Genomic DNA, 27,586 nt, shown 5'->3' with positions numbered 1-27,586 from the left:
CAGAAGATAACGGGTTAGAAGGAAGAGAAGCAGAAGATTCAGTCCTCCACTGACCATTCCACTACACAAAAAAACAAGAGGCCTGACGCATGTTGTCCATCTGTGCTAAAGGCAGGGATACCCAGCTAATGTTCTGTGTAAGCCTCCTTCAAGAATAATCAGTATTGAAGTTACATTATGGCTCTATAGCAGGGGCAATTCTAGGATCAAACCTTTAGGGGTTCTTAGCCCCAAACAGGGGCGTCACTAGACCTTGGGCTGCACTGGGGTAGAAGACCCCCTAGGGGAGGCTGGGGGCATGGTCCCCCGTAAGAACATTTTGTATATTTTTATGCTTTTAAATGCATCAATCTGGTGCACTTTGAAAAGAAATTCAGGAGGTTAGACTTGATTATTTTTTATCTATGGGTAGAAATATTTGTGCTGTAGCCTTAACTATTTTGCACTTCAGAATTTTAACCATGCACACACAGGTGGAATAGTTATGATGATTGCAATAAGTTTACAACCACAAAGCATATTTGCTACGTTTCAAAGTTCAGAAATGGTCAAAAATAGTGTACATTTCAGCACACCATGAAACTATAGTAGTAGTGGTCACCCGTGTTGTTGCCTCAGTAAAAAGGGTCCAGTGACGCCCTTGGCCCCTAATGAGCAGCTGACAATGGATCTCATCCCAAGAAGTGGGCAGTTTTGTCCAGTTTGAAGATATTTAAGAATATACCTACATGAACAATCAAAATATGATTGTTTGAACTGTAGCCTATTTATTTATTTTATTTATTAATTATTTTGAATGGTGTTGGGACACAACTAAAAAATGTGGTTATGTAGGTGTTATCACCAAAACATATCATATCCCCCAGTAAATAGCCTCTGAGTGACTATCAGCAATTGTAGTATAACAGGCATTGTATAAAATGAGTTAATCAGCTAGGTTGATGTACAAGAGATAGGCCTAACACACCCTCAGGCTGGTAGGCAAGACTGCACTGGATCCCTCCCATGTGTTACATAAGGAGTACCAGCTCCTGCCATCCGGAAGACGCTTTAGGATGCCCAGCTGTAGGAGAAATAAATACAAACACTCTTTTCTCCTTCAGTCTGAATCAACAGAGGAGAGTAAAGTAGATCTCTCACTCCTAGTCTAATCAACAGAGGAGAGTAAAGTAGATCTCTCACTCCTAGTCTAATCAACAGAGGAGAGTAAAGTAGATCTCTCACTCCTAGTCTAATCAACAGAGGAGAGTAAAGTAGATCTCTCACTCCTAGTCTAAACAACAGAGGAGAGTAAAGTAGATCTCTCACTCCTAGTCTAATGGACATTATCTGTGCGTAGGCTATACCTGTTACATGTGGCATGAATTATTTTATGATCTTGAATGTTATTTTTAATGTCTTTCTATGCCGATTGCTGAGCTATAATGCAAAACAAATTTCTGTGTAAAAGTATCATCATATCTTAACATTAAATCACTGACCTCGATGTCCAGCTCTTATCAGGTGATTTCTAATAGTCTAGCAGTTTCATTTTGTCTAATCATATTGACTTATTTTTTGCGTGTTTTTATTGTTAGTTTATTTTATAATTGAAGTAGTTACCATTTCAACTCGTAAAGGGTAAAGTTGTGTGATGACACAGAAGGTTTCAGTTTGGTGAGCTAACTATTTTTTATAGGCTGTAGTTTGAATAAAATAGCAAACCCTCATTGACAACAGTTAGCAACTTAGACTGAGAGAGACTGATGTGCTGTCTCGTCCTTTGAGCTATGCCTTTATAATAAATCTCATCAATAAAGGTGTGGATACTGAACATTAACTACATGCCATATTGCAAAATATGACGCTCTATTAGCACACACGCTTCACTGATCTTCGTGTATAACCGTACAGGAACTCGCGAATTTCGTCATGTTCAGATTATTGACAACACCATTTTTGCTAGACTAGCTTCCCCTTGGGAAGCAAGAAAGAAAGAAAGAAAGAAAGAAAGAAAGAAAGAAAGAAAGAAAGAAAGAAAGAAAGATGGATTCTATCTTGTTTGTCGTTGTTAAGCTTAACGTCTGGGGCTAGGCTATCTGGTCAATTGCAAGATGCATCAAGATATTATTCATAGTGGTTTAATGTCATAGCAGTGTCAAACAATGCAGAGACTTAAGCCACCCTGTGTATACCTGTCGTCAATGAGTGGCACGACATGAACGCTGCTCCAAAGTATGCATGCACATTAATTTCAGTGATGGCAAATTGGTGGTAGACGCCAAGGTTGCAGTCTCGCGGAATTAGAGCTAAGATATTTGGCACGCTATAGTCTACGTATTTCACTTATATTGAATGCCCTAATAAATAGTTTAAAAACTTGTGAAACTAAACTCATCAAAAGTCAGAGAACTTGAGCACACCTGGGGTCAGCCTGTGCACACAATTACTTATTGTTTTTAGGGGTGCTGAGATTAAATTTAGGGGTGAGCCTAAAAATAGCCTAAACTTTACAGAATGCTCTATAGAAATAGAGCTAGAAATAGATCTTAAAATTAATTTAATTAACGACTGATTTAACTACTGATCCGATCACTTTACATTTATTCATTTAGCAGACACTGTTGTCCAAAGTGACTAGGGATGTAACGGTATGAAAATTTGGTAACACTTTACTTGACACACTAGACCAGCTCCTTAACCACTACATTACCCCCTACTTGGTTCTGATATTCACCGACATACCCACATAGAGCTGGAGGGTCTGATTCCGTTGCATGATCATACAGCCCACACAGTGCACGTCATGCCTCAACCTCAGCCTTGGTGGTTCTGATTTGCTTACCTGGCCATAGGTGAGGGGAGGCGGCGGCGGATGATGCTGGGGAGTTTGCTGTGGCTGGAATGCGGGGGCGATCTTCTGGGAGCGGTTGAGGAGGGGCGTAGAGTGGGGGGCCTGGCGGCCGGGCCCATTGCGCCCTTTGGATGGGCATGAAGATTCTAAGACTGAGAGAGGAGGGAAGAGGGTAGGCAGACATTAGCATTTAAGAAGCAAAAACAACCCTAAATCTTAAAGGCCCACAGCATAAAACACTATTTAACCATTGTCAACCCGCTTCAAGGAGGGTGGCAAAAGGCATAGCTGTCAGAAATCTAATCAAGTCTTGCTGTCCGATCTTCAGGCGAGCTAGCGGCTCAACAGATTCATTTTTTGGCCACCTTCCTGTCTGATCTTGTCAGACCTCTCTTGCACTACAAATATGTCACCGTTTATGCAAAACAGGGCCAGTGATGACAGTGGCACTTGCAAAAAGCCTGGAGCTGAGTAAAAATAAGACTTGACTTGTCATCGAGATCTCAGGGAGAGGGGTGGTGGGGGCTATGAGCCAATTGGTAACTAATCTCGTTCGTGTTTCGAGTTGTGGGTCATGCCGCAGTCTAAAAATACACCGTGAGCAGGCCTAGAATAGTACACTGTGGCCTTTTAAGAGTGCAGCGGATGGGAGTGTTTGAATGTGAGAAAGAGGAGAGATGGGGGGAGGGGTGGGGTGGCAGGAGAAGAGCGGGAAGAGGTATCTGTTTCAAGGAGTCAAATGTCAAACCGTGTTCCGTAGTTGACCTATGCTGGACAAAGCACTTACATAGGACAGAGATACCAACAGAGACAGGCAACAACTCCTGGAAAGGTTACATAAGGCATGCATGGCACCTGCACGTTATGAGAACGACACATCCACAAGCTCATAGGCTCTGAGAGGCAAGAGGCCGTGGTGAACCCATGAATGCATAGGCCAACTGTGAAAACATCTGTGGAGGTGTCGCCAACGCCACTATGCACCCTTTTGAACAACATGCTCAGAGTCGACACGCTCAGGACCAAACATCAGAGAGAGGGGGAGGGGGAGCAGGTGGCTCTTAACACCTCTTAAAAAAAAGAGATATTTCGAGAACAAAGTGTTTGTCAGTGTGGAAAATAGGCAACTAAACAAGAGGACAGAGTCAAGCACAGCATCCAGACACGCAGAGCAGCCAGGGGGGCAGGCTGGGCCGCCAGTGACGCGGCAGCCGTTATCACCTGCGGGAGCCTCGGTGACCTAGAAAGGCTGCGTAATCCCACGACAATTCACCTGCGGAGCAGACAGCAACACTGGTGATTGCGTCTTTGACCTGTTAACAGTGTGCCTATTAGCCCTGTGACCAGGGTGGAATTAGCCATGTTCCAGGCCTCTACTCAACAGTTTGTAAAGGGATCAGGGATCAGAGATTAGCACACCGTTATCCAGACACATGCACAAGGGCAGACTGACAGGCTAGAGGACCAATGAACTAGCAAATGAAACATGGACGGGGGCCTAGCAGACTAGTAACACACTTTTGAACTAGCAAATGAAACATGGACAGGTAACACACATTTGCTGATAACCCGTGGAAAACTACAACTCCATGGCATATGCAGCTAGGATTTTAATATAAAGTTCCAACAATAATGCACTAAGATCAACCATTGGCAACTCTATGCAATATACACATATCTAAATAGCGTCATCATAAAAGAGAATACATGCATCTACCCATGTTCATACCCGTGTACATGTTTGTTTATTACAAATACTTGCAGGCCTATTCTATGCATGACTCTACAGTTCAAGTAGGTACATAGAGTATGTGCTGCTTCTCCATCTCCTCTTTAGTCTCAGGGTGTGGCAGCGTGGGCTCACCTGTGTTGGTGCTCTGCTGCCTGACCATGTTGTTGTTCTGCATCCTCATGGGCGGCACCACCATGGTGCGCACCGGCGGCTTGTTGCGCTCCATCTCCGTGGTGACGCAGGGCTTGTGGTTCTGGTTGTCGTCGGCGGTGTAACGGCCCCCCAAGAAGGGGCTGTCGTTCCGCCCGGAGGAGTCGGACGCCGGCGAGCCGTCTATCGTGTCGCAGCCACTCTCCTGCTCGTCTTCGGACACGCTGCGAAGACGAATGACAACACAGATGAGCTGAAGAGACGATTCATCACGCTACGCGTTTAATCACACACTTGTAAATTAGACACAGGATCATGCACTGGGACACTACAATGTAAGGTCTTTTCACATGGTCGCCAACCACATTAATACCATCAAAAAATGAGCCATGAGTCTTACGTGACCCAGCAATAATATGTTTGTGATTATTCAGTTACTCTTGGATGATGGCGTACATGTGAATAGGATGTGTGTGTGTGTGTGTGTGTGTGTGAGTGTATGTGAGTGTATGTGAGTGTGAGTGTGTGTGTGTGTGAGTGTGTGTGTGTGTGTGTGTGTGTGTGTGTATGTGAGTGTGTGTGTATGTGAGTGTGTGTGTATGTGAGTGTGTGTGTGTGTGTATGTGAGTGTGGGACAGAGCAGAGTGAGAGAAGGACGGAGAGCAGAGTCGTACCTGTTGGGCCGTTTGCAGGGCGAGCCGCTGGACTGCACTGAGGCAGAGGAGCTGGTGCTGAGGGTGGAGTCTGGGCTACTGAGGGAACACACACGCTCCATGGTCAGCGTGCTCTGACACGCCTCACACTCAGGGCTGCCCTTACACCTGACACACACACAAACGCACATACGCACACACACGCACACATACACGCACACGCACACACACACGCACGCACACGCGCACATACACACACACACATACACACACACGCACATACACACACACACGCGCGCACACGCGCACACACACACGCACATGCACACAGAGAAAGCAAAAAACAGGTCAGACTCAGCATCTCAGGGTTGTAGAAATGAATGCCAACAGAATGCAGTGCTTATTGTGCTGAAACTGCTCTTCTTGCACTGAGCCTGACCAGCAGGCATTAAAAGTTTCATTCATAATCTCATTAACTATGTAAGTAGAGTGTAATAACAGTGCCACAGAAATGTAGGCAAGCTCGAACAACTGCTTAGGCAAGTATTAAATAAGATTAGCTGGTCATGACTTAAATATCCAAGGAGTTGAAAACCCAGTGAGAACATATACAGGCTTTAACTGCTAGGAGTGTCCCTATGAACCAAGCCTGCCAAAATCTACTGCAAACATCAGGTAAACCACTCATTTGGCAGATGCAGTCCTGTTCGCCCTGTCGGGACTTATTTTCCCCATAATGACCGGCGTTCTATACATTATCCCTTATTTATGAAATTAGCTTTCAGCCGGCACGTCTGACTTACTCTCCCATCGAGTGCCTCTGCGTCCGGTCCTCCTCGTCCGTGTCGGAGCTGATGCTTATGACGCTGACCGCTGGACTGGGCGAGTCGGTGATGACCATCGACTGCCGCTGCTGTTTCTTCGCCACCACCAGCTCCTCCTCTTCCTCCTCCTCCAGCTTGCAACAGTTGCGCTCCTGCTGTTGCTCCTCCACCGCGTCCTCTTCCTGTCGTCTGACGTCCGTCCGGTCGGACGCGCACTCCCTGCGCTCGGCCTCGGCGTACCTCCGCCGCTCCTTGCTCTCCTCGGACTCCGCGCTCTTGGTGATGGTGGCCATCTTTGGGCTCTGGCACGCTGAGCTTTGGGTGTTTGTGCTGTGTGTGAAATTGTTGCTCCTGACATGAGAACAAACGCACATAGTCAGCCATTAGTACACACACACACACACACACACACACACACACACACACACACACACACACACACCACAGATGTTTAAGTCATCATAACTTAACCTGACTGAGCTGACCTGCCCCATCTATCAAAACCACGATACCATAAGCCAGATTTTAATATTTCAACATCTAAGAATAGCCAGAAACTCACTGGAGAATGTGAATGTGTTCCTCAATGTGTTTCTAATCTCTTCTTGCTCTCTTTACTCAACACGTCAGTCTACTGGCACTGGCACAGTGCACTTCGCAATCGCTTGGCTAACAGAAACCTTGTGTGTGTGTGTGTGTGTGTGTGTGTGTGTGTGTGTGTGTGTGTGTGTGTGTGTGTGTGTGTGTGCGCGCGTTTGTGTGTGTAGTTGTTGAGCTGGCAGTGGAGCTAGTGCGACTGCGCTGGGGTGAGGAGCCGAACCTGTTGACACAGGGCTTGTTGCGTTTGTTAGCAGCGGGCTGTGGCCACACCACATGGGCAATGCCAATGCTGATGGGCTGGTGGGCTGACATGGTCATTTGGTTGGTTAGGAGTGGCTGGGGGTGGGGCAGCATGGAGCTGTAATGGTTGCCATGGGGACGAACTTTCCTGCAAAGACAAGAAACAAACACAAAAAAGAGGGTGGATGAAGTCATGGGAAGGTGTGAAGAAGGGGGAAATAGCCAATTCCAAAAAAGCATGGAAACAGCATGGTATTGATGGACACTGCATTGCCACCAAGTACATAGATAAATCACACAGACAGACACACACAGACAGACACACAAGACTGAGACAGGAAGCAATGAACTGAAGGCTTTTGGAGACTACCCCATCACGAGGTGCCGGGTCTTACAAGCTGAACACTAACCCCCAGTCTGCCAGTCGCTGTGGACCTGCCACAGTGTCCGCGGCTAGCGTTGTGGGTGGCGGTGCTACCGGCGTCACCTGCTGCCAGGCGGGGACCAGGATTTGTTGGGGGCGATTGGACCAAGCCTGCGGAAGCAGAAGGACCGTTGTCATTCACAATTCAGGCAAGTGAGACATGCGGCACTGCTGCAACAGTACACATCTCTGCAAGGGCACAGCAAGGGTGCCCACAGAGTAAAGGGGCCATTTTAACAGAAGCTGGCACAGGAGGAGGCATTGTGCCAGAGTCTAATGTTTGACTTCCAATGGCTTTTAGGGCAGGGGTGGACAAAACACAGAGTTTTGGCAATGGACCTTGACCTTGTCTCATGACCCACCCCCCTCACCTGAGTGATGACTCCTGGTCGGATCTGTATGGGCTGAATGGAAGGGGCCTGGGTGACCAGCGGAACGGTCGTTTCCATGCGGACCGAGTAGCCTGCCGGTTTGCTGGGGTTGGTGGGGATTCCTGTGGCACAAAACACAGTCACGATGCATTACACAACACTGAAAAAGTTTCATGCCACAGAATAATTTCTTGTGTTTACCCATTTGGTAAATATTGAGATAAGCACGAGACAAGCTGTCTGACATACCACTGAACAAAAGCTTCCTTCTACAAAAAAATACCACAAACAGCACATCTAAAACACACCTTCTGTGAATAACACTTTTCTTTATCTGTGCAGGCATTCATCTGGTGCCGTGCAACCACATTAAAACAGCACGGAGACACGAGACGTGAAAAATGTTCCAGAAGAGAGTAACTGCTTGATAATTCTAGGGTACTTTCATGGGTGAAAGCCAGGCAACCGCTTATGAAAGTCCCCAGTGTTCCAGCGAGGGTAATGGAATGTACCTTGGATAGTTGGAGGACATAGGATGAGCGCCTGCTGGAACGAGTCAGTGCAGCCAAACTGCGCATTTCCTGTCTGCAGAGGTATCCCAGGGTGCATTTGGGCTGATGGGGGTAAAGCCTGAAAAACACAAGCGAATAAAAGGAGTAAGACTCAGGCGTGAGGATGAAACGTGCTGTGCACGCTTTTAACTCCCAACACTCTTTTGGGCGACACTTACACCAAGCTACGATTGGGCGGATACATCTAAAATTAGCCGATTTTGTAACAACGCAAATCATTACATCACCATGTTACAGTGCAAAACTATTGTTACATACTAACTCCAGTACACAATATTTGAACTGTTTCAACGCCTGAATAAGTGCACATTCTGACAGACATTATGACAAGAGAATCGATGAAAGAGAATGCAGGGCACACATGATAAGAGCTAGAACTAATACTGCTCGTCAGGTCATTTGTTTACATCTGTGCTGAACTGTACATGCGGTTCCACTCTGTAAATACCAGCAGTTGCACAATACTATTTCTCACTTGGAGTAATGCAAGAGATACAATGCAATTTAGGAGTGGCAAAGCCAAATTTGAACCTAAATAAATTGTATATTAAAAGGAACACAGATGGGAGAAGGTGTACAACTCAAATCAGTCATTCATCTGGCAGCAGTGCTGCACAATGGCCAGTAGGTGGCACTGTTAGAGCTTACTGCGAGAGCCCATTCCCATCTAAAAAACCTATCTTTGGCTCAAAGTTCACTCGCTCCAGTGTAACTGCTTAATCAGGGTTATTGAATTATGCCCATAATGCCATGGCAGCTCAAACGTGATGAGAGCACTGTGTGAACGCCAGTTCTAGATCAGGAACTAAAGGTCGTACTCCATTACCCTTGATTACACCCAGCAGGATTGTTTTTGCTTTGTTCCTCATGGAGTAACAATGAGCAGACCCAGTGTTTTTCTCTGCCCCCTTCCCCCATAACACTGTGTATTGGTCCTAATCTGGGTGTACCTATTCCGCCGATGAAAATGTGATTTGTGCTGTCGGCTCTGACGCACGGGGGGCTACACATGTGACACAAAGTGCTCTTCATGTTCCTCTATTTGATTATTTCATCAGAAAAGGACTTCTTGAGCAAAAACAAAAAATTCTAGCAGGTCAATTTCGTAACAGCTACAGGAGTGCAACTCAGAACAGTGACGCAAAATCAAAATGACTACCAAAAATGACTACAATCCTGCACCATCCTCTTCTCTCCCCTGGCAACCAAACGCACGCTCTCGGCGTTGCCATGACGTCAACGCTCTGGCATGGCAACGGAGCGTCGTGGCAACGCAGTAAGGTGACACATTAGCCTAGGCCTTCGAGAACAATGGTGCCAAGGTAAACAAGCTGGCGTCACCGGAGAAGGCAGCGTGCGGGAAGACTGACTGACATCAGCACCCATCTGGCTTGCCGCCGCCCGCTGCTTCCTAGAATAGGGAGCGCCGCCTCTGAAGGCTCAACCTCATTCGACGACACCAAGACGCCCCAAAAAAACGCCCCCAGGTGAGCTCAGTAAACAAATATTTCTCGTCTGGGTTTGGAATTCACCCGTGTGCCATGTTTGACGTAACATCTCTCGTCGGGGGCGTCTGAGACAACATCAGAGTGCAACACACACACACACACATTATTCAACATGTTATTATGACCGCCCGGCATAGCGGTCATATAGGTTTAGTCAGATTTTTTTTTTTTTCTTTTTCGCATGCCCAAATTTCCGTCAATGATTCCCGGGACACTGAAAGACCGGGTACACGAAACTTGGTGGACATGTAACCCCACATGGATAGCATGGAACCATCGTTTTTTCGTTTTGATCTGTAGCCCCCGCTGAATTGGACCCCGAAAGGAGGTAGGGCAGACACAGTTTTCTGTGAATATCTCGAAAACCGTGGGGTTTAGGAGGACCATTTTTTTTTATATGTTGATCTCAAGGGGCCATGTCAACCCATTCCATAACCACTCATTTCATGTATAGCCCACCTAGTTAAACACAAAAAAAAAAAAATGAGGTGGTGTAATTGAAGGTATCTGTGACCTAACATAGTCAAAACTGCACGAAATTGGAAGTGTAGGATCATTATGACACCCTCTGTATGCACGCCAAGTTTTGTGGAATTCCGTTCATGGGGGCCACACAATAAATTAATTTATGTTACTATACACCAACTGGCCTGTAGGTGGCGGAGACAGTTTTCTGTGAATATCTCGAGAACTGTAGGGCCTAGGAGGTCCACCTTTTTTGTATGTTGGTCTTAGGGGCATGTCAACCCATCCCATTACCACTTATTTCATGTATAGCGCCACCTAGTTAAAAAATTAAAAGCAAAAAATTAGGTGTTTTCATCTCAATATCTCTGGCCAAAAAAGTCAAAAGCAATTAAAATTAAAAGTGTAGGATCATTATGACACCCTCTGAATGCATGCCAAGTTGTGTGTACTTTCGTTCATGGGGGCCTTACAATAAAATAATTTATGTGTACATTTAGTGGCGTACACCAACAAGGATTCCCGACACTGAAAGACCGGGGTACACAAAACTTGGTGGGCATGTACCCCCACATGGATAGCATGGAACCGTCATTTTTTAGTTTTCATCTGCAGCCCCCGCTGGACTGGACCCCCGAAAGGAGGGTAGGGCAGACACAGTTCTCTGTGAATCTTTTATGGTATGTTGGTCTCAAGGGCCCACATCAACCTGGCTCATAATCACTCATTTGTGATTGGCTACTTCATTCGCGCTTTCATTGACTCATGGAGCTGCGTGAATGTTATTACAACTTTTCGCCACGATATGACAGTTTAAGTCCGCTTGATACTGTAAAGTAAGCCATTGGTTTCAAAGGAGATTTTATTTGTGTCGCCAGCATAGCCTATTGACAATTTATGTTGTAAATAGGCCTACCTTATAATCCTACCTGTAGCTTAGGGAAGCCAACAGCTTTCTATTAGGATCTAGTTTGTTAGTTACCGTTTTGTCATAACTCCCTGATGCATTTTTGCATTTAGAATAGCCAGAGCGTGTATATCTCAATCGGAAAATTAAACAATATCGGTGCCTATGGACTAGGCTGGGTGAACCCAGCCTGATCTGCCCGCTATTTATTTTTGATTTCTTAAAAGATTGAGCTTGGTCTGATGAAAGCCAGACTAGCCATGGACCTCAGTTAAACAATGCAAGGGAACATGAATCAGCCTATATTTGCACTAACAATAACGGACAAAAAAGCTCTTCAACTTTGGCCCGTTAAAATGTGTATGAACAGTCTAGCTGACGCATTTCATCAAGGCCCATTTGGACATGTCAGTTATTTGCACCACTGGTTAGATGTAAAACAGCATTTCGTTTCAGACTAGGCTACTGTTACTTAATTTGTGCATTAACAATAACGTTTCAGACCACTGTTACTTAATTTGTGCATTGACAATAAAGTATTACATGAACTAAAGATGACTAAAATCTTATGTAGAAGAAACATTCACAAAAAATCCATCCATCCAAAAATGACCTTTGTTTTTGATAGCTGTTGAAAACGGCATGGAACTGACAGAGATGTTTTTGTTTAAAAATACATTTAAAAAAAAAAAAAAAAAACACCTTATGCTGATACCTTTTGCTTTTCCCAAATACAATGTAGCCTACAGGTGTAAGTGACCTTTCATCAATCCAGTTGCAATGGATGAACTGTGATGAACTGCCCTACTTGTGATTGTTTAGAGATTTTAAAGGTTTTATAACAATGCTACATCTTCTTTGGCTATTCTACAATCTATTCACCTTTTCAGCACCAGTAGGCTACTTTCTGTGCAGCCGCACACACACACTCAGGCATGCCAAACAAGCATACACAAAAAGTTTCAAGAGTGGGGATGGAGTAAAATATGGAGACAAATTGAAGTGTGATTTATTTTCGCGGAACGGATGTACAGGACTGAGCGGCGGTCATATTTTGTACCGCTATGCGGTACATCTAGTTTTACAAGCTGTAATGACGAGTGGGTGGATAGGTCGTAACAGAGAAAAGGCTGAAGCTAAGCCCATCAGCTCCGCCATAAAATCCTCGCCATAAAACTGGGGGGAAAAAACACGACGGTGCGTTGGTTTCGTGAGTACCCAGTGCTGCTAATGCAATCCAAAAGTGTTTACATTTAAGCTGACGTTGCTCCCGTGCATTACAAAGTTAATGAGAAGGTTCGGTGACATTTACTTGTGTGTGAACGCCAGCCATTTTGCTGAATGGCACAGTGTGGCTGGGCCCCGTGGTGGTGGTCATTGGGCGGATGTAGGGGGCCTTATTGCGGTTGGCTGTGTCGTGCGTGCCGGGGCGTGACAGGCAAACGTCCATGATGTGGAAACAGGACTTCACACTGTGGAGTGGAGAGGGGAGAGAGAGAGAGCGAGAGAGCGAGAGAGCGAGAGGACCAGTAGAGGAGAGGTGAGGGAATGAGAGAACAAGAGAATACAAAACAGAAATAGGAGGTTAGATTCACACGGCATTGGATTCAAGGTTCATCTATTTCCAGCATCAACAGAGCTACATAATTAAATGCACATCATCAAGAGTAAAACTTAAATCTGGGATATCCAACCGTTCTGAAAAACCTACACCTCCACAAAGCACAGGCCAATTACAGCTCATCTGATTCAGCTAATGAAAGCTCTTCAGGAGCCTCTACGCCTACTAATGCTTTCAACTAGAAACAGCCGGGAGAAAATCAGACTTTCAGAGTCTTGTTATTGAATGAAAACAAACACTGATCATATGAGTGTGCTGACGTCTGTTAGGGCATCGGAACACTAGCTCAGGGGTGACTTTAGCTATGAACTTCACAGCTCGACTGCATTTGAACAGAAAGATATATGGGGTTCAGGTGTGTTATGGGGGATAAATCTCTCTTTTACAGCTGTTTTACTGTCTTGAGGGCTGTGTGTGTGTGTGTGTGTGTGGCTGCTCACTGGTTGCTGTGGGGGAAATCCAACAGGTGTTGCATTGTGACAAAGGGGTGGTTGAGTGCCTCACTCGGGGCTATCCTCTTCTCCGCATCAATCAACAACATCTTCTTCAGCAAGCTCACAAACTCTCCACGATCCACTTTCTCGGCCAACAAGTCACTGCCTTCCAGATTCATCACCAAATTCACCTGCAGGACAGTTCAACAGGGTAAATCAGGAGAGTAGACGTCAGCACTACGGCCAGTTCTGAGAATAGGTCAGGGACACTTTGACACAGTTGTTGTGCCGTTTTTGCTTGCAATTTCTATTTAACAAAACACTGAAGACAATCGCACTTCCTTAATATAGAATCAGGTTTTTCATCCGGCAGACACATTTAATAAAAAGTCAACCTCCCTTAAATAACAGCCACAACCTGACAACAGTTCAAATCAGGCTCCTTGTGAACATTTGTGTCATTTGTTATAAGCAGAGACAGCCTTCAGCTTGTCTACATGCTGTAAAAACAAAACAAAAAAAACTGCAAACTGGGACATACGTGCGCAATATCATCCAAACAGCTGAAGATGTACTTTCTGGCTTCCTTAGATTTCATCCCCGTCTCTGTCTCGTGCTCCTCTGTGGACTGCGGGAAAGAAGGGGGTCGGGAGAGAGACAGGAAATAAGAGAGAACATTCAGCAAGAAGGCAGGGCTTGCAGACACATCCGCATGACAAAGCCTGCGGAAAGGCCAGGACTAAGAAAGGATGAAGTAGGCCAAGCGGTACCGTGCACAGTTCCTCTGTTCGCTAGAACAGTGGAGGTAGTGTTGTGTTGCAGGTTAAGGGGCCTTGACTGTGTGGGTGAGTGTGCGTGTGGGGGTGTGTGAGAGAAAGACAAAGAGCGTGTGTGTGCGTGTGTGTGTGTGTGTGAGAGAGAGACAGTGTGTGTGTGTGTGTGTGTGCGTGTGTGTGTGTGTGTGTGTGTGTGAGAGAGAGAGAGACAGTGTGTGTGTGTGTATCGGGGTCGCGGCCTTACTTTCAGTCTCCACGCTGCATAGGGGGAATCAGGCTCCCGGCAGAAGAAGCGAGACGTCTTTGTCCCCACTTTCAACAGGTGCTCCCCGGGCAACCCCTGCGTCTGAGAAATGTAACGGATCTGGGGAGAGGAGCGCACACACACACACACACACACACACACACACACACAGAGGTCACTCGCTGAAGATAAACACAAGCAATCCTGCAGAGAAAACGCACACTATTCAGACTTTGACATCGACTTTGACATCGGCCTCGTCTTGCCAGCGCAACACTCCCTGCATAGACTGTGCCAATCAGCTCATATTAGCCAGAGCCCCTGAGACGAGGCAGCGCGGCATCAGACAGCCAGGGAGAGCTGCAGGGGGCCTGGGACAAACATCTACCGCAAACAGCAAAAAAACAAAGACAGAGACGATGTGTTTTTGTATATGGGAGTGTGTGTGTTTGTGTGTGAGAGAGAGTGTGTTTGAAACAAACAGGGTGATCGAGAGCAAGAGAGAGGGGAAAGAGAAAGAGAGAGGCAAGTGTGTCTCTGTGTGTTTGACAGAGAGACAGGATGACAGAGTGTTTGTAAGAGACAGACAGAACAAGAGAGAGAGCGACTGTGTGTGTGTGTGTGTGTGTGTGTGTGTTCTGACGTCAGTGGCGTCTGTATGTGAGAAACAACATCCATTAGAGGTGGGCTGTGGTGGTGGCGGCGAGGCGACTGGAATCCAGGCCTCTGGAATTTCAGAGCCTCGGGTCAGAGGCGCCCTTCATCTTTAACTTCTGACCCCAGAGGAGCCCACCAGCCGTCAAACTCCTGGAAGGTAAACACTCACATAACACTCCAGGGCTCGCCTGTGTGTGTCTGAGTGTACACGTGTTGACCTGGGCTTGCGTGTCAAGGACTGTCTAGGGTGGTAAACACGTCTTTGCAGTAAAAACACAGGAACTCGATCTACGTCTGCCCTTGAATGGCATGAGAAATGCTCATGACGTGCTCAAAAACAGGGTAAGGGAGGTGCACTGGTGGTGATGCGTCCCATATCTACACAGGCCTAGAAGATTGGGTGCCCGTAGACAGCCGAGTTTAAGTCTGACCTCCTGTTTCTTTATTCAACTCAACTCATTTCCTGTCTGCTTGGGACCATTAGGATAGGGGAATAAACGTGAAAAAGCTGCAAAAACCAATGCCAGTAATGTGCGCGCACTCACACGCACAAAGAATTCCGAGGGCAGGAAGTGAGCGGTGCTTCCTGGGATAAATGTTTTGATTGGCACGTTGTGCGCGGCTCCGCACGTCCCCATTGGCAGTAAAACAGACAAGGGGAGTCCATTCATCAACATTCCAGTCTGTTACATCACAGTCAATCTCCTCCGCTCTACTCTCCTCCACAGTCTCTGTCCCGCTCACCTCTGCAAGCCAGCCATAAACATACACAGCTCCCCGGCCTAATCAAATCCAACCAACCAATCAACACGCAGTAGCACAACCAGACCTCCAGCCATAACCATACACAGCTCCCCGGCCTCATCACATCCAACTAACTAACTAACGCGCGGCGGCACAACCAGACCTCCAGCTTATTAGATAACCACTCTCTTATGCTGTTTAGCTTTTTCTCTCTCCCTCTTCCCTTCTCTCTCAAGGATTCTCTCGCTCTGTGCCTTTGTCAGCTCAAACAAAAAAAAAAAAAAAAAAAAAAACAGACGCCAAGAAAGGTCAACAATCCATCACAGGCAGGCCAAATACAACCTCATCTCCTCTCCTCTCCTCTCCTCATCTGTTCAGCTCTCCTTGTGGCCTTTTCAGTTCCGCTGCATTGACTCCACTCTCTGCTTGCCAGCTTGTGTAACCTTGCGTTTGGGTGTTTTTACATCTTTGACATCAGGAGACAAAGGAATAAAAACACTGAGTGTGACAGTTTGCAGGACTGTGTGCGTTTGTGTGTGCGAGAGAGGGAGTGTTTAAGAGTTTGTGTGTGTGTATGTGTGTGAGAGAAAGAGAGAGAGGGATGGAATGTTTTTATGTGTGTGTGTGTGTGTGTGTGTGTATGTATGTGTGTGTGTGTGTGTGTGTGTGTCACAGAGGGAGTATTAGTGCCCCTATATGAGGCTGGTATCAATCCCAAGCCTAAACTCCTCCCTTTCTGTTACAAGTCCTCTCGTTGCTGGGGAGGTAGGTGAAGGCAGAGATGTGGCCTACAAGCCTGGACCTGCACGCTGTGCTGCTCTGCAGTCAACCAAGCAACAGTCATAACGAAACCAATATCTTCTGAAAGTTCCAGCCAACGCCCCTTCATCCACCCACACAACACAACACAACACACACATGTACAGAAGCACATGGTTACATCCCCCCCTCTCTCGTTCTCCCAAACACGTAATGTATATGCTCACAGTCATAAGGGACATTCCAGGGACGGTATGTCTGATGATCTATAAGGGCCGCTGGTGGGCTGTCGTAATGTTGCAGGAAGGCTAGATATCTCGCTGAGCTGACAGGCTACTGATGGAGCTGGGCCTTGACAGGGAAAGCGAGCTGGGATCGTTGGGGGGTGTGGCATTGAAGTGGGTGGTTGGGAGGGAAGTTATTAATACATTCTGCTGTGTGGGGTGGAACTGGACCCCCCCACCCCCCGCTGCCTTATAGGCCTCATGGCATGGCCGTGTCCCTTACCACTGGCTCGCCCACCTTGACCTCTGGGGCCTGACACCGACACCGACACTCCAGCGCGCGCGGAGCTTTCCGTAGGTCAGGGGGCCCTGCAGGACAGATGACCCGCCGCACGAATCTACGCCTGTTTACTAATAACAGCTCAACAGCTCCCCATGCCAACCCCCCGGCCCCCTCTACTCACAGGTCTCGAAATATGTTTTAATTTCTGCTAACCGCAAGCTAATGAGAAATAGCTGGGGCCTACCCTCGGCTCCCGGCCATCTGGCTACGGAGCTAACTGAATATTACCCCCGGGTCTCCCACGCAGCCGTCCATTTGCATAATTTCTTCATCAGCTCCGTTCAAAAACTGGGTTGCGTCACGGAGTTGATTCTAGCGCCTGCAGCCGCTGCGTACAGAGCAGTCAGAGGTCTGGTCGGAGAGAGAGTGAGATCGCTCAGGCCTTCAGGAATGCTAACTGTAGCTCTGCGAGCGCTGCCTCGTGTCCAGAAGTCCACCGGTTTGCTGATAAACAAGCTGCTTTTCCAGCGTGAGGTCAGAGAGATTGATCTGCGCGTCCAGAGCTCTGCTCTCACGGCTCTGCTCTCACGGCTCTTTAACAGGCTATCAGGACTTGCCTGGTTGGTCTGTTCAAGGACACGGTGTTCCATCCGCACGTAGAGAGCAGCATCATGCGTACTGCCTGAAGGCTGCGTGATCTATTACTAGGCCTATATTTTTATTTACTCTATTCTATTTTGATGTAGAAAGCACTTTGAGATCCGCATTTGTTGTATTGAAAGTGCTATAAATAAAAGTGTTATTATTATTATTATTATGATTACTGTTATGATGAGGTGGGGACATTAATCTACCTCCTATCCTTGTTTCTTTCCTTCGCAGGGCAAATCAACAAGACGCAGCACGGGGCAGCACAGCTACGCATTGGCTGCAAGGAGAGGCTCCCCTCGGAATATGCTGATCTGTCCGTGTGAAAACACGCTCCTTATTTTTAGTGTGACCGTAAATTCCCAGATTCGCTTTCGAAGGTGTTCAGTTATCCCCCCCACTGCAATGAGCAGAGGTGGTGTTAGCATGGAGTAGGGAGGGTCGATGGATGGGTGTGTGTGTGTGTGTGTGTGGGGGGGGGCGGCGCATGAAAAATGATGCTGGGCAGTAAAAATACTGTGGCGTCTGCACACTCTGCTCAGGCAGGTCTATAACGCAACGTGGTGTGATGCGTGTGGAGAGTGGGCAGGGCCTGAACATAGGGGTGCATTCCTATGGCATTTTCTGAATTCCTGAAAGCCCCATACGCTAACTTTGCACAGGAAACACTGCTAGGGGTGAGTGTGTGTGTGTGTGTGTGTGTGTGTGTGTGTGTGTGTGTGTGTGTGGTGGTGGTGGTGAAGGTACTGCTGATGGTCACAGCGGGTGTGAGGGAGGATCCAGCACCTTCCTCCCCTCTCTGGTATCACACCACCCCCCTGCTCCCACTCACAGGGCCCCCACCTCTCGGGGGGATTCCGAGAGAGAGATCTTCTCGCAACATGCCCTCCCCAGAAACAGTGTGCTAATCCAGGCCTGTTGCTGCCCGTCAGTTGCCGCTCTACCTCCCCCTTTCGCTCCCTATCTGCACAACCCCCCCTCTCTCTCTCTCCTTGCCAGCAGGAGTGTGGGGAAGGGACAACCCCCCCATAACATCGCAAGTGAGCTCCTCGTTGTAGACACACTAGGCTGAATAGAATTAATGTCAGACTACTGAATTAATGGCATCTGCCTGCAATAAAAAGCTTCTACTGTGGACCAGTCAGTGTAACCATGCACACCGAAAAAAAACAAACAGAGGGAGAGAGAGAAAGCACTGAATGAGAGAATGAGAAAGACTGAGCAGAGAACTGAGAGAATAGGGAAAGAGGAAAGAGAGCAGACAGACAAAAAAAGACACACATAAATGGACTGAGAATGTGAGAAAGAGAGGGAGAGAGAGAGAGAAATCATGGCATCTCATTCCTGGTTTGTGTTGGCCTGGCAGCAAATTCCAGCCAGCTCACGCTCTAACTCGCGCTTTAATAGATGACATCAGCATGAGGTGATGTGGAGTGGCTGGAAACAGATAGCTTGGGTTCGGGGAAAACAGAGGAGATGAAAGTGTGAAAGAGAGAGAGATAGAGATAGAGACAGAAGAGGGATTGTGAGAGAGAGAGAGAGACAGACAGAAGAGGGATAGTGAGACAGAGAGAGAGAGAGAGAGAGAGAGAGAGAGAGAGAGAGAGAGAGAGAGAGAGAGAGAGAGAGAGAGATAGAAAGAGAAAAAAAGGGGGAAAGGGGGACAGAGTGACAGAGTGAAAGATTATGAACACATGCTTCTGGACGTTTTCAGACGCCAGGTGCCTTTGCTATTAGTGCCACTGCACTATGCCACGCTCTGAGACGTGCTAATAATACGCTTGTGAGCTTCTGCGGCTAGGGCAGGGCTGGCCAGCTGCTGTCTCGGGTACGACATGAGAGGAGAAGTGTAGGTGTGGGCGGATGGGCTGTATGATTAGAGCTCCAAAGTGCCATCAACACACCATGGGAAAATAAGCTCATCAACACTGACACATGCCAAGGCCCCACGGACAAACCTTTACCTTAGGTCTCTGAGCAACTCTGCTGCAAGACTGTTTGCAAAGCATTCAGGAATGAGTATACAGACCATCATACGATGAGGTAGGTGAGGGGGGTTTCTTTAAAAAGTACTGTGATTCACCACCTTACAACTGATATTGTGCTATAGAAATATGATAATGTAATTCATTATTTTCATCAGTTAATCTAGTTGTCTTTTTCCAACCAATTAGGCCTAAGTAGTGTCATTATTCTTTTGTAAATTATTGTTTCCCAACTGTCTGCACTCAGATTTTTAGTGTGATTTTTAGTGTTTAGTGCAATTGCCAAAAGTGAGCAAAACACAGAAGATGATTATCTTTTGGTCAAGATAATAGTGTAGTGAAAATCTGATGTCGTGACAACTCTACTTCTGTGTTTCACTTTCCAGACCTGTGGAGAATTTTTCCCTGCTCCAGTGACTAGCCAGCTGAATTAAAAAAAAAAAAAACATGTTGCCTGCTGCCTGAGATCACTGTCAGCAGGACACCGGTGGGGACAAGGCGCTTGCTAGCCGAGAGATAAAAACAGCATTAATAAAATGGCTGGAAACAGGTGTCTCCCTTTACCCCTTCAGCTCCCCCTGAGGCTGTTTAGCAGTCACCACTATGCCTCTGTGTCTGGAGGAGGTGAGGTTATCCCTACCCTTGATATGTGTGCGAGCTTTTTCACAATGGGAAAGTGTGTGTTGCATTTCTGAACAATACTTGGATACTGTGTTGGTATTTTGCAAATAACTACATATTATCAAATCCGACCTGATGTCACTGGTTTTCAATGTGTGATCTGATCATTGTATCTTTTATATCGAATAACTGCGGGTTTTGGAGAAAATGGTGTGTGTGTGTGTGTGTGTGTGTGTGTGTGTGTGTATGTGTGTGCACGTGTGTATGTGTGTGTGTGTGTGTGTGTGTGCTGGCATGTGTTTGTGTACCATAACTTTACCTGATCATACTCCAAGGCCCCAGGGTAGAGTGGCCAGCCCAGGAAGAGCTCGGCGATCACACAGCCCAGCGACCACATGTCTATGGCTTCACAAAACGGCAGCCCCAGAATGATCTCCGGAGCCCTGCAGAGTAGGGGGTGGGGTGGGGAGGGGGGGGGGGACAAAAACAAACCAAACAACAGTTAACAGGCGTGAAGCTCTGGCCTTTCACCGGCAAAACAGGAACACTCCTGCTGCTGCTGCGGTGGCTGCCACCCGCGCCACCCACCGCCACCACCAGCGCATCTGGCCAACACAGAACAGCCCCGCAGCAGCGGGAGTGGGCCTGTGCGTTTCATTCTGGAAACGTTGGGCGCTTCATTGTGGCCCCGGGGTAGCGTCTGGCAGGTTATCACGTGGTTCACTTTAGTGTAGGGCGATGCGGTGTTATACGACCAGTCATGACAAGGGAGCACCAAACAAACGAGCGGCTAAGGTTTACGGCCCGAGACCTAATGTCCGGCAGGGAAATGTGAAGGCACTGACGGGGCCAGATGGAAGCAGCATCCCACTTAAACACGTCTGGAGGGAATAAATCTGAGATGACGCAGCCAGAACACCACAGGCTGTGGGGCACTGGAGGTTGCGTGACGCTCCCTGGAGCCTCGGCTTGAGCTCCCTCCCTGCCCTCCGTGGCCCATATGAAGGGTTAGCAGGTCAGCCAGCCAGCTCAATGGCCTCCAAACCCAGCCACTCTGGCTTGACCTCTTTTCCTTTTTTTACCTCTTCCGCTCTCCCGCTGTCTGTCTCCCTCTCGGCCTTTTACATAAGCGTGACCATGGCGACGCGAGAAGCCCTGGCTGCTTAGTGACAGATCGCGGCAGTGATCCCTCTGAGTGGTATTAACCCACCCGCTCCACGTGAGCTTGCCGGAGCAATGACGCACTAGCGGTGTCAGCGCTCATTCTGCTAAGTCAGTCTGACAGCGGCTCTCCGCCATTACTCCCGTTAGAGAGGCTTGACTCGGCCCCACCGCTGTAACGCACAGAGGTTTACGAACCCTGGCCTCCGGCACGACGCGACGCTGTGCGGGCCACTTCCATATGCACCGCAGAAGAACAGGAACAGACCCTCGGCTCGTGATGGCATTTTTCCACATGCATTTCAGGGGCCCTCCCTGAGCTCGAAAGAGAAGTTCGCGAAATGAAAATGTCATCTGCAAAGAGTAATTATACCGGGTGTTAAAAAACGGCCGGCAGCCTAAAGGCGGACAGATGAAGCAGTTATTTCCGTGTGGAGAGAGGGAGAGGAATGCCTTTGGAGAGACAAATGGCCATAGCATATATACATACATTCAACCGCAGCATGCGGCTTTAGTCCTCATAGCCGTTGGATCTCGGATGTCCTGCCTAGAGTTTCCATTATAGATGTGAATACCAATAACTCAGCAGAGCAATAGCGTTTCGAAAGCCCAAGGAGGCATTTCTTGGTGAGTTCAATCTTTTGAGGTTAACTGGAATACACAATATGCAGGCGTGAGAGGGTGCATTCTCCCAAACGCAGAGACGCAGAAGCAAACACGTAGACAAACAACTTGGCAAAGTTAAGTCTCATACAGCTGTGCTAAGCTGGGATATAAATGGGAGGGGAACAACAGCTGTAGAGGCCTTGAAACATTCAATAGTTTAACCTCTTTATTCACTGGACTATATATAAAAAAAGACACGCTTAATCCAATGGGAATAATGGAACACAGAGGGCTGTGACCAACAGGCCAGATGACATACAGACAGAAAAAAGAGAACAGGGGAAAGAGAGCAGGAGGGAAGGGAAGGGAAGGGAAGGGAGGGAGAGAGAGAGAGAGAGAGAGAGAGAGAGAGAGAGAGAGAGAGAGAGAGAGAGAGAGAAGGAAAAGATGTCTTTCCATTCCAAATGGTACATGCTGTGCTCTGTCCCATCCAAAACTTGCCTATTGCCCACACTAAACACACACAGAGCTCCTTGGAAGACTCTAAGCCAGGTGTGTCCATGGCTCTCTGCCCTTCTGGACAGATGGAAATAATTTAAGCCATTTCTACGTCTGAGGGAGACTGATAGCACTGCTGATGTCCTATTGCCACAGATTGGGCACATTAAAAGGAGGATGGAATGTTCAAAGCTGTACCACTACTGAGGTTGGATGTCCCTGATGAACGATAAGACATCTCTGTGTAGTCAGGCACATGGTCGGACAACACAGAGTTTCACATCTACTGAACTCGAAACAGCCTTGCCATCACCTCATAGGAAACAGGCAATTCCACGGAATTGGGGTGTAAGGGAATAGAGAGAAAAAGGGAGTTGGGCTGAGAGAAAATCAAGAGAGAGGGTTAAAGAATGAGATCACCATGAGGTGTCTTGTTAGGGTCGCATGCAAAACCAGTTAGGGCTTAACATATGCTGTTAGGGCTTTAATATGGATGTAGAGGTTGCATAACCCTGGCTGGAAAATTCACAGAAACACAGAGGGCCTCTGTCTGCCTGTCTCCCTGCCTGAAAACAAACAAACACACACACACACACACACACCTCTGGAGAGTACCTACATGGCCCACTCTAGTACCACTACCACACATGTTGGCCCTGCAGCTGGCATACGTGCATATGTGATAAGCTTCAGGTCTCAACATGAAGTGGTTTCCAAATCAGAAATTACACTGGGGTCTTCTTAATACAGGGCTTTGCGCGTTTGTGTGCTGTGGTTGGTTGTCTTTATTTATGCATTAGACCACAAGCAAGCTTTCACAGAAAATGCTCCATCGACACCAGGGAGCTTGAGCAGCGTGCCGCCTGTCACCAGATCTAAATGTAGCTCAGAGAGATGAGAACATCAATTCAATCCAATGAAACAAACAGACATGCCCATAAATTCTGTGAAGGGAACTTATTTAACAAAGTTTTAGAACAACTATGTACTTTTCTGCTGAAATTGGAATGGATTGATAGATTCACAAAGGTGATATATGCTACTTGCACCGAACACATTAGGCAAGTCCTTAATTATGGTCAAATCACCAAAAGGTAAGAAATTTCACCATTTAGGCCACAAGAATGATTAGCAAGGACAGCATCAAGGATTATATACTGCTCCTGGAACAGTCAGGGAACAAAACAAATTGCAACAGGGTTAGCTGATACCCCTTCAGAGACCCATAAGATCCTCCTTAGCAGACTAATTAAAACTAAAGTAATGAAAACAAAAGCTCTGTAGCTACCTTCAGCAGTACGCTCGGGAGTGCTAGCCCGGCTCATTAAGAGCGAGTTAGCGGGGGTGGACTGTCATTAAAGCCTATATACAACCAGTGAGCACCGGCTTGCTATAGACACAGATAATACTGTCAACTTCAGAAGGTGCTTCTGCCCCATTTAGAACAACTATGGTGCAGAGGGAGCAAAGAGTGGTCAGACCATTCTCAAGAGGAAAAAAAAGGTTTTCCTTTAGACCTTGGCACAAATGAACATTCAAAAAGCCAGGGCCTCATGTCATGAGATACCACTAGCACAGACAAGAAAACCTTTCTAGGACTAGTATAACTGGGGGAGGGGATGTGACTCTTAGCAGAGAGAGTCGTGGAGGTTTCCTCCTGCCACTCCGTGGAATTGACTGAGGTGTGGCTGAGAAGTTTGCCGCAACAGTATCTGATTATCTGAACGGTAAGCCTGGGATCGAGTGTCCACGGGAAGCTTATCCACAGCCAAGTAAAAACATTAAGGGGAGCTCTGAGTCAACACAGAGTCAAAGTCCACTTTGGAGGTGTTAATCAGAGCAGAGAGCCAAGGAGAGAAAAACAAATGGGGAGAGGGGGGAGCTGGAGGCGGGGGGTTTACGCCATGAGTTTGCAATGAGATTGTGCTCATTGCCATGACGACAAAAAACCCTCCATCTCTCCTCTCATTCATTTTGGGTAGAGCATCTCTTTGGTGACTCCTTTTATCTGGAGAATGTGATGTAAGGGCCATCAAGACACTGGAGGGGAGGACATCTCAACAATGCTTGAGCACATGCTGTTCCGTGTGTGTGTGTGTGTGTGTGTGTTCATTGTACTTAACAGGTGAACCATCACTGCTCTCTCTGTCTCTGAATGGATGTCAATGGATGTCATGCCATGTCTAGCACCTCTCAAATGAAAGACATTAATCAGCTGCTATTCTTAATGACATCAACAAAGTCACCGGGGGGAGGGAGGCTGTGCTCTCTGACAGCCACAGATCTGCAGGCGTCTGCTTTTCGTTCCCAAGATAGTCACACCCTGTATCACAAACACTGAAAGGAAGGAGCATTGAGCATCATGCTTCATCATCACACCTTCAGGCGTTCCCAACCCACCTTCTCCCATTCAAGACCAGACTAATGGATCCCTAACACTGTTAGCCTGCTGTTTGGCTCAGTGTTCTCGTCAAAGTTGAAGGCTAATGGACTCTATATGCTCCGAGTCAGTTCAGCTCTTCCAGAGAGTGGCTTATTAATCTAGTGCAGCTGGGGCCATTTCATAGAGAGCCCTTGCTAATGCTGAGGACTTCACAGCTTAGCATGAAGTGTGTCCACCCCCCAGCACAACATCAGGAGGTTTTAGAGAGAGAGAGTTCCTCATCTGCTGTTCAGATACAGGGTCAGAAGTTCCTTTTCTCTCAGATGTGACCGGTATAATATAAACTCACAATAAAAAATGGCCATACTTTTTCCCACTGCCAAACCATGATGAGGCTATAACTAAATTGGAGGAACTAAAAGGAGGTAAATAAATAATCAGACTAGTCTACATCGTTTTATCATAACTGCATGTTAAACAGAAGATAAGGGCGATAACGGCATAACATCTTCACATGATTAACATTACATTTAGCAGTCTCAAATAACAAGCGTTCCTTTATGAAGGGTAAACATTCGAGGGCTTCACAAACTAGCCTAACAAGCATAATGCAGCAAAGTGAAAGGACCAAATTTCCCCCTGTGTGCCTGGGGTTAGGCTAAAGCCAACGAGCTGAAGCAAAGTGCTGAGCCTAGCAGCAGCACTCCATGGTGTCAAAATCGGAGCGCAGGCATCTGGCCCAGCCAACTGGGCACGGACTGAAATACGCCACATCACGGAACCGCGGGCCAGTGCCAGGGATCCACCCTGGTACGAAAACAAGCACCACTGGTCCGTGGAGCGGACGAGCAAACGCGCCTTTCTCTTTTTCGCTGCGCCGGCTATAGGGCTTGATTTGGTCGGGCGCAGCAGTTCTTGCTGATGGGTGGCTTGTTGCCTCGCGCTCCAGAGTGTGTGGCGTGCTGTGCGAGGGCTCACGAGCTCAGCGGCAGGCCTGGGAACCGGCAAACGCGCAATAAAGAACCGGATCCTGCAGACAACCGGGGGGGGATGAGCACTTCCTTTCCATGACCTTGTGGGAAGGAGTCTCTGAAAAGCCGGGAAAAAGGAAGGCGGTTCGTCACTCACTACAAACATCTGCTGCGCTGATATCCCACAGACAGAGACGCGGTCAGCTGCTATTTCGGGGGGAAAAAACGAGAAGAAGTGAGGGGCCTAGCATTACTAGCGCGGTTCCCATTACTGCCAAAGCACAGCCAACGAGATCAAAGGTAGCGCTAAAAACTATACCCAGACCGAGAACAACCCCTTTCTGTCCACTTAATTTACATAGACAAGCAGAGCAAACAGTACCTCACTACTGCGCGTACGGCCATAGATAGTGAAAGCTAAAATGAAACCGATTCATATTAAAAGGCTCAGAATGAGAGACAGACACCTTTTGAGGAAAAGTAGTACTACATTTTTTTTTTTTAAAAAAGCAAGGAAATTTGCATAACAGATTGCCCCACAAAGCAAAACAGATAACACCCCTGCAAACACACAGAAACATATACGCACACGCAAAAAAATGAATGTAGTCAGCTTGCTGGAGGCCTATGCACCTCTGTGGGACTATCTAAATAGGCATTATTTATTCATGGCCATGATCTCATAGCCCAGAAATAGTCCTCTCGTCTGTGTTGACTGCCCAATGTGATCTGATCCAGGTACCAAGTAACACCCAGAAGGACTCAGTGACAGGACTGCCCAGTCTTAGAGGGAGGCGTAGATCGGCTATGTCAGCACTGACACCGACCACAGTCACGGTGACCACCAGAAAACAAAAAAAAAATAAGGTGCCCCAATTTATCCCCGTTCTGCAGCACAACTCCTCCACTGTTTTTTTTTTCCCCCAGCCGATCTACCTCTAAATGACACAAGAGCTTCTTTCAGGCCTGGCGCGGTCTATGTTGGGAAACATAATGCCCCAAACTCCCACTGTGGTCTAAATTATTCACCGGGACAGAGGGACTCCACCCAGTCAGTAGGGCTTACATGACCACCCCACAGCCACCAACCAGACCAAGCCGATACGTCTTCCCCCCACAAGCACTGTGGAAAAACACACACTGAGGATAATGAAGGCTGAAGGCAAAAACATTTACATCAATGTTTGCATGAAGTGGCTTTTCTTTTCCCAGTTTTATTTTGAGCTGATGAGGACAGGCAAGAAATCCCTACTAGTCCATTCCTAAATAAAATTTGATTGAAAAAAAAAAAAAAAAAAAAAAAATACAGAAGGGGTTTCAGAAGAATTTGAGCACCGGTATTTAATCTAGTTCCTCTTTCTCGCAACATGGAAAAACAGAGAAGGTTAGAGCGGCCGTTCAATGCAGTCAATGCAGCAAACAAGATTCACGGTTCAAGGTTCACAGGCAGCGAGATTAATGGTTGCTGTTGTGGCACGGTGGCCCACAAGTTGCCCTTTGGATCTGGAAAACAAACATGAATGTGCAAAAGATAACCCATTACGCAGACAAAAACACCCAGACGTAAAACAGCCGCCTATGGTTCTAACACGTCTTGTTCATCATGCATTTTAGCATACGCCCGTTCAATAAATTACATAATACAGAAGTTTTTTTACCCCTGCCTGTCTCAGTTTCTCTCTCTCTCTCTCT

The 27,586-nt window shown here is 47.1% G+C and overlaps 1 protein-coding gene and 1 long non-coding RNA gene across 3 annotated transcripts in view; one reads left to right on the top strand and one right to left on the bottom strand.

The window, feature by feature from the left end:
- hipk3b (homeodomain interacting protein kinase 3b) overlaps window positions 1-27,586 on the bottom strand; it is a 46,236-nt gene that overhangs the window by 649 nt on the left and 18,001 nt on the right. The window contains exons 4-16 of one of the 2 annotated variants that reach the window (XM_048262442.1): window positions 20,595-20,718; window positions 14,355-14,474; window positions 13,876-13,962; window positions 13,341-13,525; window positions 12,592-12,751; window positions 8,340-8,457; window positions 7,828-7,949; window positions 7,443-7,567; window positions 7,013-7,180; window positions 6,172-6,543; window positions 5,390-5,536; window positions 4,698-4,939; window positions 2,825-2,985 (exon numbers count right to left, since the gene is read on the bottom strand). In XM_048262442.1, coding sequence (XP_048118399.1) covers window positions 2,825-2,985; window positions 4,698-4,939; window positions 5,390-5,536; window positions 6,172-6,543; window positions 7,013-7,180; window positions 7,443-7,567; window positions 7,828-7,949; window positions 8,340-8,457; window positions 12,592-12,751; window positions 13,341-13,525; window positions 13,876-13,962; window positions 14,355-14,474; window positions 20,595-20,718 — 2,131 coding nt within the window. Of the gene's footprint in view, window positions 1-2,824; window positions 2,986-4,697; window positions 4,940-5,389; window positions 5,537-6,171; window positions 6,544-7,012; window positions 7,181-7,427; window positions 7,568-7,827; window positions 7,950-8,339; window positions 8,458-12,591; window positions 12,752-13,340; window positions 13,526-13,875; window positions 13,963-14,354; window positions 14,475-20,594; window positions 20,719-27,586 lie in introns of both variants that reach the window. The other variant, XM_048262441.1, reaches the window with a different exon arrangement.
- On the top strand, window positions 19,339-20,406 carry LOC125306872. The gene is made up of 2 exons (XR_007195619.1): window positions 19,339-19,712; window positions 20,041-20,406. It is a non-coding gene; the product is annotated as an uncharacterized LOC125306872 (long non-coding RNA).

Source organism: Alosa alosa, chromosome 14 (genome assembly GCF_017589495.1).
Source record: "Alosa alosa isolate M-15738 ecotype Scorff River chromosome 14, AALO_Geno_1.1, whole genome shotgun sequence".
Lineage (NCBI taxonomy): Eukaryota > Metazoa > Chordata > Actinopteri > Clupeiformes > Clupeidae > Alosa > Alosa alosa.
The sequence above is the reverse complement of the archived record's forward strand: the minus strand, read 5'-3'. Positions and strand labels throughout refer to the sequence as shown.